This window comes from Crocodylus siamensis, chromosome 6 (genome assembly GCF_052110815.1).
Source record: "Crocodylus siamensis isolate JL-2025a chromosome 6, ASM5211081v1, whole genome shotgun sequence".
Classification (NCBI taxonomy): domain Eukaryota; kingdom Metazoa; phylum Chordata; order Crocodylia; family Crocodylidae; genus Crocodylus; species Crocodylus siamensis.
Window position 1 is genome coordinate 4,892,574 of NC_143400.1, and position 15,147 is coordinate 4,907,720.

The window sequence follows — 15,147 nt, forward strand, 5'->3', positions numbered from 1 at the left end:
GCTGGCCTGCTAGGTCACAGGACACTGGCCGGTCTGGGACATGGGGCCAGAGATGCAGGGTTAGTAGAAACAAGTCTGAGACTGGATTAGCTTTTTCCATCACGAGGCTGCTGGGGAATAGAGCTGCAGCTTCTCTCTTTGCCACAGCCCAACTAGCAGAAGCATGTTTCTGACTACTGTCAAGCCCATCCCGAACCCCTTGCAGCCCCAGGGAACAGGGAAGACCGGTGCCCAGCCCTAGACATCCCCAAGACCTGGCCAGGTTTGGCAGAGGCCTGGGCTCTGAGTGAGTAGCCGCCTCAGTCAAATTCAGTAATCAGCACTAAGGGCAAAGGGCAGGGACGGTGGGGGAGGTTCATGGTTGCACAAGCTTGGGGGCCAGAGCAGTGCACAGTAGGATTCACAAGCAGCGCACAGTATGAAGGGGATGTTTGGCCAGGTAGGGGGATGACCCATGAATGAAATAATTTACCCTTGAACAGGCTTGGCTGGCAGTCCATATAATGCACGGGCATGCTACTGATTGCCACCACTCATGCACTGGGCACATCACAATGCCTTTGTCCTCCTGGTTAAGTGCTGCAGTGGGGGTCAATCAATCAGCATGGCCTGTAATCCCACTTCCTAGCTAGCCCCAGCATGCAAAGGTGAACACCCACAAGTTAGGAGGCCAAGACACCCCAAGATGAGAAACCATCCCAAAGCCCCAAGCCCACCCCCAAGATCCTGTCCGTCACCCTCCAATGCCCCCAAACACCACACCAGGCTAACACCACGCATCCTCTCCCTCACCCAAGTCCTGACTTACCAAAGAGGTTTCCTCCAGGGCGCTCGATTTCTGGGACCTCTGACTTGCAACCATTCTGTCCTGGGGCCACCTCCCGAGTCTCCTGTGTTCCAGGTTCAGTGATGGGGCTCAGGATCAGGGCCACGGAGGACACCAGGTCCTCACAACTTCGTTGGTGGGCAGAAGATGGCTGATGGGAGGAGGCTGCCTCACCGCTGTCCCCCTCTTGCTGGTCACAGCAGGAAGGGCCCAAGGCTGTGCACTGGACTCTATGGCGAGGAGCCACAGCGTGATCCCTCTCAAGGATGTCTGCAATCTCTTTGTGGAAGGGGATCGTGTTCTTGGCTGCCCCAGGCACTCTACTGGCATCCCTGCCCCTCACATAGAGGGATTTCAGGGACTTTATCTTGGTCCTAACCTGGAGCCAGTCCCGCTGATGCCCTCGTGACACCATCTGTGCCGCAATCCTCTCACAAATGGCCTGATTCTGCCGGTTTCCTTTAGTTCCCTTCGCTGCAGTTGCAATGGCTCTCCTCATCTCTCCCCATATCGCGATCAGGTCCAGCACCTCATCACGGCTCCAATTAGGTGCCCGCTTGACAGAGTCCAGGGTGGGCATCTTTTGGCTCATGCTGGCTAAGTGAGCTGGAGGTTGATGGAGGAAAGTTTAAGTTCATAAGCTGGCTAGCTGGTATGTGCTCTACAGGCTGTTTGCATGGGGTTGTACCCTGTTGGGAGGAAGGCCACACCCCTGGGAGCTGGCTTGGTTTCAGAACTGCTCCCTGGGCAAGAGAGTTCAGGGGATAAAAAGTTGGTCCACACAGATGTAAGGGGGTGGAGAGGCATTACTGTATCTCAGCATACTGGAGGACTTCAACTTGGATGGATCATCTCTAGGGAGCGGCCACAGTTTAATGGAACAGGAGCCGAGTAGTGCTGATCAGACATAATCCTGCACTAGCGTCATCTAATTGAGCCTCATAATGAGTGCTTAAAACATCTGAAGGTGTTAATAAGAGAAAAATACAGGGGCTAAGAGCTCCAGGAGCTACCTAAAATGACTGGGTAGCAAAGCCCTTACAAAGATAAGCCATTCTTGTCAGCCCTCATCCTCAAGGACACCTTTTGGGATGGGAGAATGTGCAGCTAATGAACCAGGCTTGAAATTTACTCTCTCTTCTGGAAGAAGCAGAGCTCTGCTTCCTACCTGCTTGCACTGACGGGCCAGTTCCAGGGAATGAGCCCACAGAGCTGTCCTCTGCCAAGGAGATCCAGGCATCAGAGAAATCTGCACCATGACAAAGACCCTAGGGTTAAACTGCACATGGACTCTAGGTCTCAGGGCTTGTGGCACTGAAGGCCTCAGACATGTAGCAGAAAGAGGGAGATTCCTGTGCAGAGCAGGAGGGATTAATATCCCCCAGAGCAGAGCACAGCATCCCACTTGCATCTGGGACCCAGGTAATGGGTGGAAAATCCCCAGTCACTGTATAGTGTTAATCCCAATGGGCTCCCTGAGCTCCAGACCACCAAGACCATTGCTAAGGGATAATACAATGTAACTGAGTCATGGTATCACCTCTTACGCTGCATACTGAAGGCCCACTTTCCAATCCATGGGTCCTCAAGGATACCAGATTTGTACTAAATATTGAGATGTGAAGTGAGGTGAGGCTTTGGCCCTACCACTGCATTACTTCCCTGGGATTAGAGACGACCCCCTGTAAAGAGATCACCTGTAAAGAAGGTTGTGGCAGCCCTAGCAGGAACCTCCAAGTTCATTTTTCCCTCCAGTTAACCACAGATATCACCCTGTCCTCATCTGCCTCATCCTGATTGAAATTTAGCCCAACAATACACGCTCCACATTGTGCAATGAACTGATTAAATGTACAGTTTCCTTGAGATGACCCACATGTAGTTATCACATGATAACAAGCTCAAACTATAAAGTTACACCTTGAAAAGGTGTTCTAACTTTCTGCCTGACTGCAAATATGGGAATGGGGATGGCCCAGGAATGAATGAAAACATTTGCCCCTGAACAGGCCTGGCTTGCAGGCCATGGAAACCACGGGCATGCTACTGATTGCCACCACTCATGCACTGGGCACATCACAATGCCTTTGTCCTCCTGGTTAAGTGCTGCAGTGGGGGTCAATCGATCAGCACGGCCTGTAATCCCAGTTCCTAGCTATTCCAGCGTGCAAAGGTGAACACCCAGAAGCTGGGACCCCAAGACACCCCAAGATAAACCCCATCCCAAAGCCCCAAGCCCACCACCAAGATCCTATCCATAACCCTCCAAGGCCCCCAAACACCATACCGGGCCAACACCTGAGACCCTCTACCCAACCTAAACCACAGCTTACCAGAGAGGTTTCCTGCAGGGTGCTCACTTTCTGGGACCTCTGACTTGCAACCATCCTGTCCTGGGGCCACCTCCTGGGTTTCCTGCGTTCTAGGTTCAGCGATGGGGCTCAGGATCAGGGCCACGGAGGACACCAGATCCTCAGACCTTTCCTGGAGGGCAGCAGGAAACTGCTGGGAGGAGGCTGCCTCACCGCTGTCCCCCTCTTGCTGGTCACAGCAGGAAGGGCCCAAGGCTGTGCACCGGACTGTATGGCAAGGAGCCACAGTGCGATCCCTCTCAAGGATGTCTGCAAGCTCTTTGTGGAAGGGGATTGTGTTCTTGGCTGCCCCAGGCACTCTATTGGCATCTCTGCCCTTCACATAGAGGGATTTCAGGGACTTCATCTTGGTCCTGACCTGGAGCCAGTCCCGCTGATGCCCTCGTGACACCATCTGTGCTGCAATCCTCTCACAAATCGCCTGTTTCTGACGGTTTCCTTTAGATCCCTTGCCTGCAGTTGCACTGGTTCTCCTCATCTCTCCCCATATTGCGATCAGGTCCAGCACCTCAACATGGCTCCAATTAGGTGCCCGTCTGACAGAGTCCAGGGGGGTCATCTTTTGACTTATGCTGCCTGAGTGAGCTGGAGGTCAAAGAAGGAGACGTTTAAGCAAGCTTGTTTAAGCTTGTATGTGCTCTGCAGGCTGTTTGCCGGGGTTCCTTCCCTTAGGGGTAGGAAGGTCACAGCCCTGTGGGGTGGGCAGAGGGAGTTGGTTTGGTTTCAGTACTACCCACTGGGCAGTAGATTTCAGGGCGTGGGATTTTTGTCCACACAGAAGAGGGGAGTGGGAGAAGGGCCACTTTGTCCTGGGAAACTGGACTCAGACTTGGGTGAATCACCCGTGGGAAGTGCCCACAGCTTAATGGAACAGGAGCTGGGTAGAGCAGAACAGAGATAATCCTACCCTGGAGCGGCCTAAGCTTGAGCCACATAATGAGTGCTTACAGCCACTTGAAGGTGTTAGTGTGCGGACAATCCAGGAGCTAAAAGCTCCAGGGGCCACCCAAAATTACCATGTAACAAGGCCCTTACAGAGATAAGCCATTCTGCCAGCCCTCATCCCTCAAGGACGCCTTTTGGGATGGGAGAATGCGCAGCTAATGAACCAGGCTTGAAATCTGCTCTATCTTCTGAAAGAAACAGAGCTCTGCTTCCTACCTGCTTGCAGTGAAGGGCCAGATCCAGGGAATGAGCCCACAGAGCTGTCCTCTGCCAACGAGTCCCAGGCATCAGAGAAGTCTGCATCATGACAAAGATCTTGGGGTTAAACTGCACTCTAAGTCTCAGGGCTTGTGGCACTGAAGGCCCCAGAGATGCAGAAGAGAGAAGGAGATTCCGGTGCAAACCAGGGTTTATATCCCCCACAGTAGAGCATCCCACTTGCATCAGGGACCCAGGTAATGGGTGGAAAAGCCCCAGTCTCTCTAGAGTCCAATCCAATGGGCTCCCAGATCCCCTGACCACCAAAGCAAGTGCTAAGGAATAAAACCATGCCCCTGAAGGGGGTATCAGCAATCCCATTCCTGACTGAAGGTGCATGTTCCAGTCCACGGTTCCCAAGGACACCAGATACGTACTGAATATTAAGATATGAGGTAAGGCTTTGGTCCTACTACTGCATGATTTTCCTGGGGATGGAGATAACCCCCTGTAAATAGTTAGTCCTAGCACAGGGGTGCGCAAAATGCGGACCGCCAGGTCATTCTATCTGGCCTGCGGGGCTCCTAAAAAATTTAGAAAATTAATATTTATCTGCCCCTGGCTGCCTGTCATGTGGCACTCAAAGGCTTGCCAAAACTCAGTAAGCAGCCCTCCGCCCAAAATAATTGCCCGTCCCTGCCCCAGCAGGAACCTCCAAACCCATTTTTTCCTCCAGTTAGCCATGATATCGTCCTGCCCTAACCTGCCCTATCCTGATCCAAATGTAGGCCACCATTACATGTTACAGGCATTATGCAATGAGCTGGTTTACTGTGCATATAGCTTGAGAGCAGCTACAGATATAAAGTAATTATTACCTGATAGGATCCTCCACCCATTTATTAAGCTACTCTTCGAAACTCTGTTCTAAATTTATAGCTGACTGCGAAGATGGGGGCGGGCCTGGCTCACGAATGAAATCTTTTACCCTTGAGCAGGCCTGGCCAGAAGGACATAGAGCGAATGGGCATGCCACTGATTGACAAATCATGGATTGGGGACATCAGAATGCCTTCACGCTCCTGGCTAAATGCTGGCGTAAGGAACAATCAACCAGCATCGCCTGTAATCCCAGCTCCTAGCTAGCCCAGTGTGTAAAGGTGCCCACCCCCAGGCTAGGGCCCCCAAAAAACCCATCCCAGAGCCACCCCCAAGCTGCCATCCAGCACCCTCCAAAGCTACAACATAGCACACCAGGCCAACACCAGCCATCCTCTCTCCCATCCAAACCCCAACTTACCAAAGAGGTTTCCTGCAGGGTGCTCACTTTCTGGGACCTCTGACTTGCAACCATCCTGTCCTGGGGCCACCTCCTGAGTCTCCTGCATTCCAGGTTCAGCAACGGGGCTCAGGATCAGGGCCACAGAGGACACCAGGTCCCCACAACCTTCTTGGGGGGCAGCAGGCAGCTGCTGGGAGGAGGCTGCTTCACCACTGTCCCCCTCTTGCTGGTCGCAGCAGATGGGGCCCAAGGCTGTGCACTGGACTGTATGGCAAGGAGCCACAATATGATCCTCCTCAAGGATGTCTGCAAGCTCTTTGTGGAAGGGGATTGCATTCTTTGTTGCCCCAGGCACCCTCTTGGCATCCTTGCCCCTCATGTAGAGGGATTTCAGGGACTTTATCTTGGTCCTGACCTGAAGCCAGTCCCGCTGATGTCCCCATGCCACCATCTGCGCTGCAATCCTCTCACAAACAGCCTGTTTCTGCCGGTTTCCTTTAGTTCCCTTCGCTGCAGTTGCAATGGTTCTCCTCATCTCTCCCCATATCGCGATCAGGTCCAGCACCTCACCATGGCTCCAATTGGGTGCCCGCTTGATGGGGTCCAAAAAGGGCATCCTTTGGTTCATGCTGCCTAAGTAATCTGGAGGTCAATGGAGGAAACGTCTAGGCTCACTAGCTGCCTCACTGGTATGTGCTCTGCAGGGTGTTTGCACGGGGTTGCATCCATGAGTGGTGGGAAGGTCACAACCCTAGGGGCAGGACAGGAGTTGACTTGGTGCCAGATCTGCCCCATGGGCAGTAGAATGCGGGGGGTGGAATGTTTGTCCACGCACGAGGGTTGGAAGAGGGGCACTGCACCTTGGGATACTGGAGGACTAATACTTAAGAGGATCATATCTGGGGAGTGACCACACCTTAATGGAACAGGAGCTGGGTTGTGTAGAACAGAGATAATCTTACCCTGGAGTGGCCTAACTTTGGGCCAGGTTATGAGTGCCTACAACCACTTGAAGGTGTTAAGGTGTAGACAATCCAAGAACTAAGAGCTCCAGGAGCAACCCAAAATTACCATGCAAGAAGGCCCTTACAGTGAAAAGCCATTCAATGTCAGCCCTCATCCCTCAGAGACATCTTTTGGGATGGGAGACTGTGCAGCTAATGAGCCAAGCTTGAAATGCGCTCTCCCTTCTGGCAGAAGCACAGCTCTGTTTCCTACCTGCTTGTACTGAAGGGTCCGGTCCAGGGAATGAGCCCACAGAGCTGTCGTCTGCCAGTGAGTTCCAGGCATCAGAAAAATCTGCAACATGACAAAGACCTTGGGGTTAAACTGCACACAGACTCTAGATCTCAGGGCTTGTGACACTGGAAGCCCAAGAGATGCAGCAAAAAGAAGAAGATTCTGCTGCAGACCAGGAGGGGTTCACATCCTCCAGAGCAAAGCAGAGCATCCCACCTGTGCCTGGGAACCAGGTAATGGGAAGGAAAGCCCCAGCCTCTGCATAGTCAATTCCCCACAGGCCTCCAGAGCCCCTGACAACCAACACAATTGCTAAAGGTAATACAATGCCATGAAGCGGTGGTATCATGTCTCACATTGATGACTGAGGGTAGACATTCCAGTCCTTGGTTCCCCAGTGTTACCAGATTTGTACTGAGTATTGAGATGTCAGGTGAGTCTTTGGCCCTACCACGGCATGACTTCCCAGGGGTGGGGTGGAGCTGCCCCCCCACCCATACAGATCCCACCTTCAAAGGGGGCTGTGGTCGCCTCCAAAACCATTTTTCAATCCAGTTAACCCAAGGTATTGCTCAAGCCTCAGTTGCCCTACGCTGAGGGAAACTCAGGCCACTACTACACGTTAGTGGTATCATGCAAATAACAGGTTAACGGAGCATTTACCTTGAGAGCAGGTACACTTGGAAAGCACTTATAACACAATACAAGGTTCCAACCATCTTTAAAACTGCACTTCAAAAACTGTTCTAACTTTCTAGCCCGTTGCAAGGCTGGGAATTGGGATGGCCCGTGAATTTACCCTTGAAAAGGCCTGGGTGGCTGGCCATGGAATGCATGCACATGCTACTGATCGACACCACTCATGCACTGGGCACATTACAATGTCTTTATCCTCCTGGCTAAGTGCTGGGGTAGGGAGGCCATCCATCAACGTGGCCTCTAACTCCAGCCCCTAGCTAGCCCAGTTTGCAGAGGTGCCCACCCCTAAGTTCGGGCCCCACAACACTGCACGCTAAGACCCCATCTCAAAGCTCTAAGCCTAGCCACAAGCCCCCATCCATCATCCTCCAAAGCCGCCAAACACACCAGGCAAACACCAGCCACCTTTTACCCCATCTAAACCCCGACTTACCAGAGAGGTTTCCTGCAAGGTGCTCACTTTCTGGGACCTCTGACTTGCAACCATCCTGTCCTGGGGCCACCTCCAGGGTCACCTGCGTTCCAGGTTCAGCGATGGGGCTCAGGATCAGGGCCACAGAGGACACCAGGTCCTCACAATTTTCTTGGGGGGCAGCAGGCGGGTGCTGAGAGGAGGCTGCCTCACTGCTGTCCCCCTCTTGCTGGTCCAAGGCTGTGCGCTGGACTGTACAGCGAGGAGTCACAGCGTGATCCCTCTCAAGGATGTCTGCAAGCTCCTTGTGGAAGGGGATCATGTTCTTGGCTGCCCCAGGCACCCTCTTGGCATCCCTGCCCCTCACATAGAGGGATTTCAGGGACTTTATCTTGGTCCTGACCTGGAGCCAGTCCCGCTGATGCCCTTGTGCCACCATCTGTGCCGCAATCATCTCACAAACAGCCTGTTTCTGCCGGTTTCCTTTAGTTCTTTTTCCTGCAGCTGCAATGGTCCTCCTCATCTCTCCCCATATTGTGATCAGGTCCAGCACCTCACCATGGCTCCAATTAGGTGCCCGTCTGACAGAATCCAGGGGGATCATCTTTTGACTTATGCTGCCTGAGTGAGCTGGAGGTCGAAGGAGGAAATGTTTAAGCTTTCTGGTTTGTATGTGCTCTGCAGGCTGTTTGCCTGGGGTTCCTTCCCTTAGGGGTAGGAAGGTCACAACCCTGCCAGCTGTGGGGTGGGGAGGGAATAGGCTTAGTTTCAAAAGTGCCCCCTGGGCAGTAGAATGAAAGGACAGGGTAATCATGTCAACACAGAGTTGACAAGTTTGTCCACACGCAGGTTTTTCCACACAGAAGGGGGGGTGGGGAGAGGTGGGAAGTGCCCACAGCTTAATGGAACAGGAGCTGGGTAGTGCAGAACAGAGATAATCCTACCCTGGAGTGGCCTAAGTTTGAGCCACATGATAAGTGCTTATAGCCACTTGAAGGTGATAGTATATGGACAATTCAGGGGCTAAGAGCTCCAGGGGCCACCCACAATTGCTGTGTAACAACAGCCCAACAGAGATAAGCCATTCTGCCAGCCCTCATCCCTCAAGAACATCTTTTGGGAGAATGTGCAGCTAATGAGCTCTCTCTTCTGCAAGAGAGCTCAGCTTCCTACCTGCTTGCACTGAAGGGCCAGATCCAGGGAACGAGCCCACAGAGCTGTCCTCTGCAAAGGAGTTGCAGATTTCTCTGATGCCTGAAACATGACAAAGACCTTGGGGTTAAACTGCACATAGACTCTAGGTCCCAGAGCTTGTCACGCTGAAGGCCGAAGAGATGCAGCAAAAAGAGGGAGATTCTGGTGCAAACCAGAAAGGGTTTATATCATGAAGAGCAAAGCAGAGCAGAGCATCCCTCCTGCCCCTGGGAGCCAGATAATGGGTGGAAAAGCCCCAGTCCCTCCGGAGTCCAATCCCCACTGGCTCCCAGACTTCCTGATCACCAAGACAACTGCTAATGGATTACACCATGTCTTTGAGTGTAGTATCACATCTTACATTGCTGACTGAAGGTGGACATTCCAGCCCATGGTTTCCTATAGAGACCAGATTTCTACCAAATATTGACATGTCAGGTGGGGTACAGCCATACCACTGTATGACTTCCTGGGGGGAGGGACTGACCCCATAAAGAGATGACCTAAAACAGGGGCTATGGCACCCTAGCAGCTGCCTCCATGCCCACCTTTCACTGCACTTAACCTTGGATATTGCCCTATCCTCCCCTGCCATATCCTGACCAAAACCTAAGCCACCACTACGTGTTACAGGCATCGTCCAACTAACTGGTTAAATGCACAATTCCCTTGATACTGGGTACATGTTCAAAGTATTATTTCACAATAAAAACTCCAACCAGGTATAACTTACACCTCGAAAATGTGTTCTAAAATCACTGGTTGCAAAAATGGGGATGGCCCATGAATGAAAACGTTTACCATTGAATAGGCTTGGCTGGCTCGGCATGGAGTGCAGGGGCACCACTTACGCCCTGGGCACATCACAATACCTTTGTCTTCCTGGGCAGTGCTGGTGTGGGGTGTGGCATTGCAGCTAAATCCAGGTCCTAGCTAGCCCAGTTTGCAAAGGTGCCCACCCCCAAGCTAAGGCCCCAAACACTGCAATAAAAGACCCCACGCCCAAGCTCCCATCTATCACCCTCCAAGGCACCCAAACACCACACCAGGTGAACACCAGCCACCCTCTCCCCCATCCAAAGCCCAACTTACCAAAGAGGTTTCCTGCAGGGTGCTCACTTTCTGGGACCTCTGACTTGCAACCATCCTGTCCTGGGGCCACCTCCTGAGTCTCCTGCTTTCCAGGTTCAGCGATGGGGCTCAGGGCCACGGAGGACACCAGATCCTCACAACTTTCTTGGGGGGCAGAAGGCAGCTGCTGAGAGGAGGCTGCCTCACTGTTGTCCCCCTCTTCCTGGTCATAGCAGACAGGACCCGAGGCAGTGCACCGGACCATATGGTGAGGAGCCACAATGTGATCCCTCTCAAGGATGTCTGCAAGCTCTTTGTGGAAGGGGATCGTGTTCCTGGCTGCCCCAGGCACCCTACTGGCATCCTTACCCCTCACATAGAGGGATTTCAGGGACTTTATCTTGGTCCTGACCTGGAGCCAGTCCCGCTGATGCCCCCGTGCCACCATCTGTGCCGCAATCCTTTCACAAACAGCCTGTTTCTGCCGGTTTCCTTTAGTCCCCTTTGCTGCAGTTGCAATAGCTCTCCTCACCTCTCCCCATATTGTGATGAGGTCCAGAACCTCACCGTGGCTCCAATTGGGTGCCCGCCTGACGGAGTCCAAGGGGGACATCCTTTGGCTCATACTGGCTGAGAGAGCTGCAGGACAATAGAGAAAAAATTTATGCTCACTAGCTATTATGTGCTCTGCCAGCTGTTTGCATGTGGTTGCATCGCTGAGCAACATGAAGGACATGGGAGGGGGAGTTGGCCAGGTTTCAGATCTACCTTCTGGGCAGTAGAGCTCAGGGGGTGGAAAGTTTGTCCACACAGAAGAGAAGGTTGGAAAGAGTCACTGCATCCTGGGTGACTCCAGCAGCCACCCAAAATTACCATGTACTATCAGAGAAAAGCCAATCTATGTCAGCCCTCATCCCTCAAGGACACCTTTTGGGATGGGAGAATATGCAGCTAGTGAGTAAGGCTGGAAATGAGTTCTCCCTTCTGGAAGAAGCAGAGCTCTGCTTCCTACCTGCTTGCACTGAAGGGTCAGGTCCAGGGAACGAGCCCACCGAGCTGTCCTCTGCCAAAGGGTCCCAGGTATCAGAGAAATCTGCAACATGACAAAGACCTTGGGGTTAAACAGCACAAGGACACTAGATCTCAGTGCTTGTGACACTGAAGACCCCAGAGACACAACAGAAAGAGAGAGATTATTGTGCAAACCAGACAGGGTTTATATCCCCCAGAGCAGAGGAACCTGCCCCTAGGAACCAGGTAATGGGTGGAAAAGCCCCAGTCTCTCTATAATCTAACCCTCCCTGGCTCCCAGAGCTCCTCACCACCGAGACAATTGTTAAAGGATAATACCATGTCCTTGAGCAGGGGTATAACCTATTTATATTGGTGACTGGAGATGGATATACCCATCCATGGTTCCCCACAGTTATTTTATTTGTACTGAAAATTGAGCTATCAGGTGAGGCTTCGGCCATACTACTGCATGAGTCTCCGGGGCATGGAGCTGACCCCTTATAAAGAGACCAGCTACATAGGAGACTGTGGCAGCCCTATTAGCCACCTCCAAACCCTGTTAACCTAGTGTGAGGGAGTGGAGGAGCGAGCAGGCTCTGAGGCTTCCCACCTCGGCGGGATCGCGCTAAGCCCCCGTGCGCAACCCCGGAACACGGGGCGCAAACTTACCTTCTCCAGGTGCAGGGGAGAAGGCGTGGCCAGTACGGCAAAGGCCGACATAAAGGAGAAGCCGGCGCTGAGGGCGGGGGGGGCGGAACCGGAAGAGGACAGTGGGGAAGCAGACATCGGTGAGAGCACGGCGGGGCGGATGCGCACCGTCCTGAAGCTCGGCCGGACCTTTTGGCGCAAGGGTAAGCCCCTGCGGGGTTGGTGAGCCCAGGCTAACAGCCCAACGAGGCCGCGGATGGTGGGAAGCCGCTGGGAGCGGCTGGAACCCGGTAACTCCGGCTACCGTATATACCATAATACAGACTATGAGATTGCCGCCCCATCAGTAAAGGAACCAAGTGGTCGCGAGGAGCCCTAGAGAGGGCTGGAGACTTCTTGGGAGTTGGAAAAGGAGTTTCAACCCCGCGGCGTACAGGGAAAGAGAAGAGGACATCCAAGGAGGATTGAAGCAGGTCCCAAGCTCTGAGGAATCCCTGGCCATAGCCATTTGTGTTGACCTTTCTTGTTTTCCTTGGTTGAGATTAATTGGAGAGATACCCTATTAAGTGGCCGACCTAGATCGGCGGCCGCATACCGGAGGTTTGGGTGAGGGTGTAGGGGTGGCGGAGCCCTCATCGACGCGGGACCCCGAGGATCTAGGAGTCCCACCTTTAGACTGACACGCGCCGGACGGACAAAACTGAACCAGATTACCAGCAAAGTTGTGGCAGGCGAACTGGATGGGCGCAGCCTTCAGGTGAGCAACTCTTAGGCACCGAGTAGTAGTCCTGACGTGGGGAGGCGGAATGTAGGGCAAAGCCCGACCCGCCCCCCCACACCTAGGATACCGCCCTCACCTCAACTGCCATATTCTGATGGAAATGCAGGCCACCTCTATAGGTTACAGGCATTGTGCAACTAACCAGTTCAATGTACAAATACCCTGAGACCAGCTACACATGCAAAGCACTTATCTCATGATAAAAAGCTGCAACCAGCTAAAAAGGCAAACTTCGAAAATGTATTCTAACTTTATAGCTGGTTGGGAGGGTGGGAATGGCCCACAAATGAAATCATTTACCCACAGAATCAAAGAATCAGAAAATTAGGATTGGAAGGGACCTCAGTATGTCATCTATTCCAACCTCCTGATCAAAGGAGGACCATCCCTGACTATACCATCACAGCCAAGGCTTTGTCTAGCCAGTTCTTAAAAACCTCAAAAAGGCTGAATAGGCCTGGCTGACTGGCCATATAACGTATGGACGTGCCACTGACTGACATTTCTCCAGCACTGGGCACATCACAATGCCTTCATCCTTCTAGTCAATGAATGGTGTGGTGGGGCAATCAGTTAGCATGGCCTGTAATGCCAGCACCTAGATAGCCCAGTGTGCAGACATTCCCACCCGCAGCTAGGTCCCCAAGACACCCAAGCTAAGACACCCATCTCAAAGCCCCAAGCTGCCATCCAGCACCCTTCAAAGCCCCCAAACAAACCAGTCCAACACCAGCCACCCTCTCTCCCACCCAAACTCCAATTTACCAGACAGATTTCCTGAAGGATGCTCAATTTCTGTGACTTCTGACTTGCAACCATTCTGTCCTGGGGCTACCTCCAGAGCTTCCTGCGTTCCAGGTTCAGCGATGGGGCTCAGGATCAGGGCCATAGAGGACACCAGATCCTCACAACTTTCTTGGGGGGCAGCAGGCAGCTGCTGGGAGGAGGCTGCCTCACCGCTGTCCCCCTCTTGCTGGTCCAAGGCTGTGCACTGGACTGTATGGCAAGGAGCAACAGCGTAATCCCTCTCAAGGATGTCTGCAAGCTCTTTGTGGAAGGGGATCGTGTTCTTGGCTGCCCCAGGCATCCTCTTGGCATCCCTGCCCCTCACATAGAGGGATTTCAGGGACTTTATCTTGGTCCTGACCTGGAGCCAGTCCCGCTGATGCCCTCGTGCTACCATCTGCGCCGCAATCCTCTCACAAATGGCCTGATTCTGCCGGTTTCCTTTAGTTCCCTTTGCTGCAGTTGCAACCGTCCTCCTCACTTCTCCCCATATCGCAATAAGGTCCAGGACCTCACCACGGCTCCAATTAGGTGCCCGCTTGGTGGGATCCAGGGGGGACATCCTTTGGCTGATGCTGCCTGATAGAGCTGAAGGTTGAAGGAGGAAAAGTTTATGTTCACTAGCTAGTATGTGCTCTACAGGCTGTCTGCAGGGGGTGGGAAGGTCACATTAGCCAGGGGGGGCAGGAAAGGAAGTTGGCTTCGTTTCTGAGCTGCCTGCTGGGCAGTAGGGTTCAGGAGATGGAAAGTTTGTCCACAGAAAAGAGGAGTGTGGGAGAGGCACCACTGCATGCTGGGATACTGAAAGAGTCAACTTGATTGGATCATCTTTGTGGAGTATCCACACCTTAATGGAACAGGAGCTGGCTAGAGCAGAACAGAGATACTTCTGCCATGGAGTGGCCTATGTTTGAGCCTCATAATGAGTGTTTAAAATCACCTGAAGGTGTTAGTATGTGGATGATCCAGGGTTAAGAGTCCAGGGGCCACCCAAAATGTACCATGTACCAAGGCCCTTCTATGCAGAAAAGCCAGTCTATGTCAGCTCTCACCCCTCAAGGGCACCTTTTGGGATGGAAGAACGTGCAGCTAATGAGCTAGGCTGGAAAAGACCTTTCTATTCTGGAAGAAACAGAGTTCTGCTTCCTACCTGACTGCACTGAAGAGCCAGGTCCAGGGAATGAGCCCACAGAGTTATCCTCTGCCAAGGAGTCCCAGGAATCAGAGAAATCTGCTCCATGACAAAGACCTTGAGGTTAAACTGCACATAGACTCTAGGTCTCCAGGCTTGTGACACTGAAGGCCCCCAAGATGCAGCAGAAAATGGGAGATTCTGATGCAAACCAGGAGGGGTTTATAACCTCCAGAACAGAGCACAGCAGCCCACCCGCATCTGGAACCCAGGTAATGGGTGGAAAACCCCCAGTCTATGTTCGATCAGAGCTCCTGACCACCAAAACACCTGCAAAGAGATAATACCACGCCCTTTTTTGGGGGGGCGGGTATCAGCAATCGTGTTCCTGACTGAAGGTGGACACTCCAGTCAATGGCTCCCCAAGGATACCAGAATTGTAAGGAATACTGAAATGTCACGTGAGGCTTTGACCCTACTACTGCACACATTTCCTGGGGGTGGAGCTGACCCCCAGAAAGAGACCACCTACAAAGGGGGCTGTGGCA

The 15,147-nt window shown here is 52.8% G+C and overlaps 1 protein-coding gene across 13 annotated transcripts in view; it reads right to left on the reverse strand.

Moving 5' to 3' along the window:
* LOC149860637 (uncharacterized) overlaps positions 1-15,147 on the reverse strand; it is a 35,275-nt gene that overhangs the window by 1,452 nt on the left and 18,676 nt on the right. For 8 of the 13 annotated variants that reach the window (XM_090054909.1, XM_090054910.1, XM_090054919.1 and 5 more), the window contains 12 exons: positions 14,618-14,698; positions 13,447-14,055; positions 11,251-11,331; positions 10,260-10,877; positions 9,147-9,227; positions 7,995-8,603; positions 6,842-6,922; positions 5,642-6,265; positions 4,360-4,440; positions 3,160-3,783; positions 1,995-2,075; positions 809-1,432 (listed from right to left, as the gene is read on the reverse strand). In XM_090054909.1, coding sequence (XP_089911035.1) covers positions 809-1,432; positions 1,995-2,075; positions 3,160-3,783; positions 4,360-4,440; positions 5,642-6,265; positions 6,842-6,922; positions 7,995-8,603; positions 9,147-9,227; positions 10,260-10,877; positions 11,251-11,331; positions 13,447-14,055; positions 14,618-14,698 — 4,194 coding nt within the window. The other 5 variants (XM_090054912.1, XM_090054911.1, XM_090054920.1 and 2 more) reach the window with 5 other exon arrangements.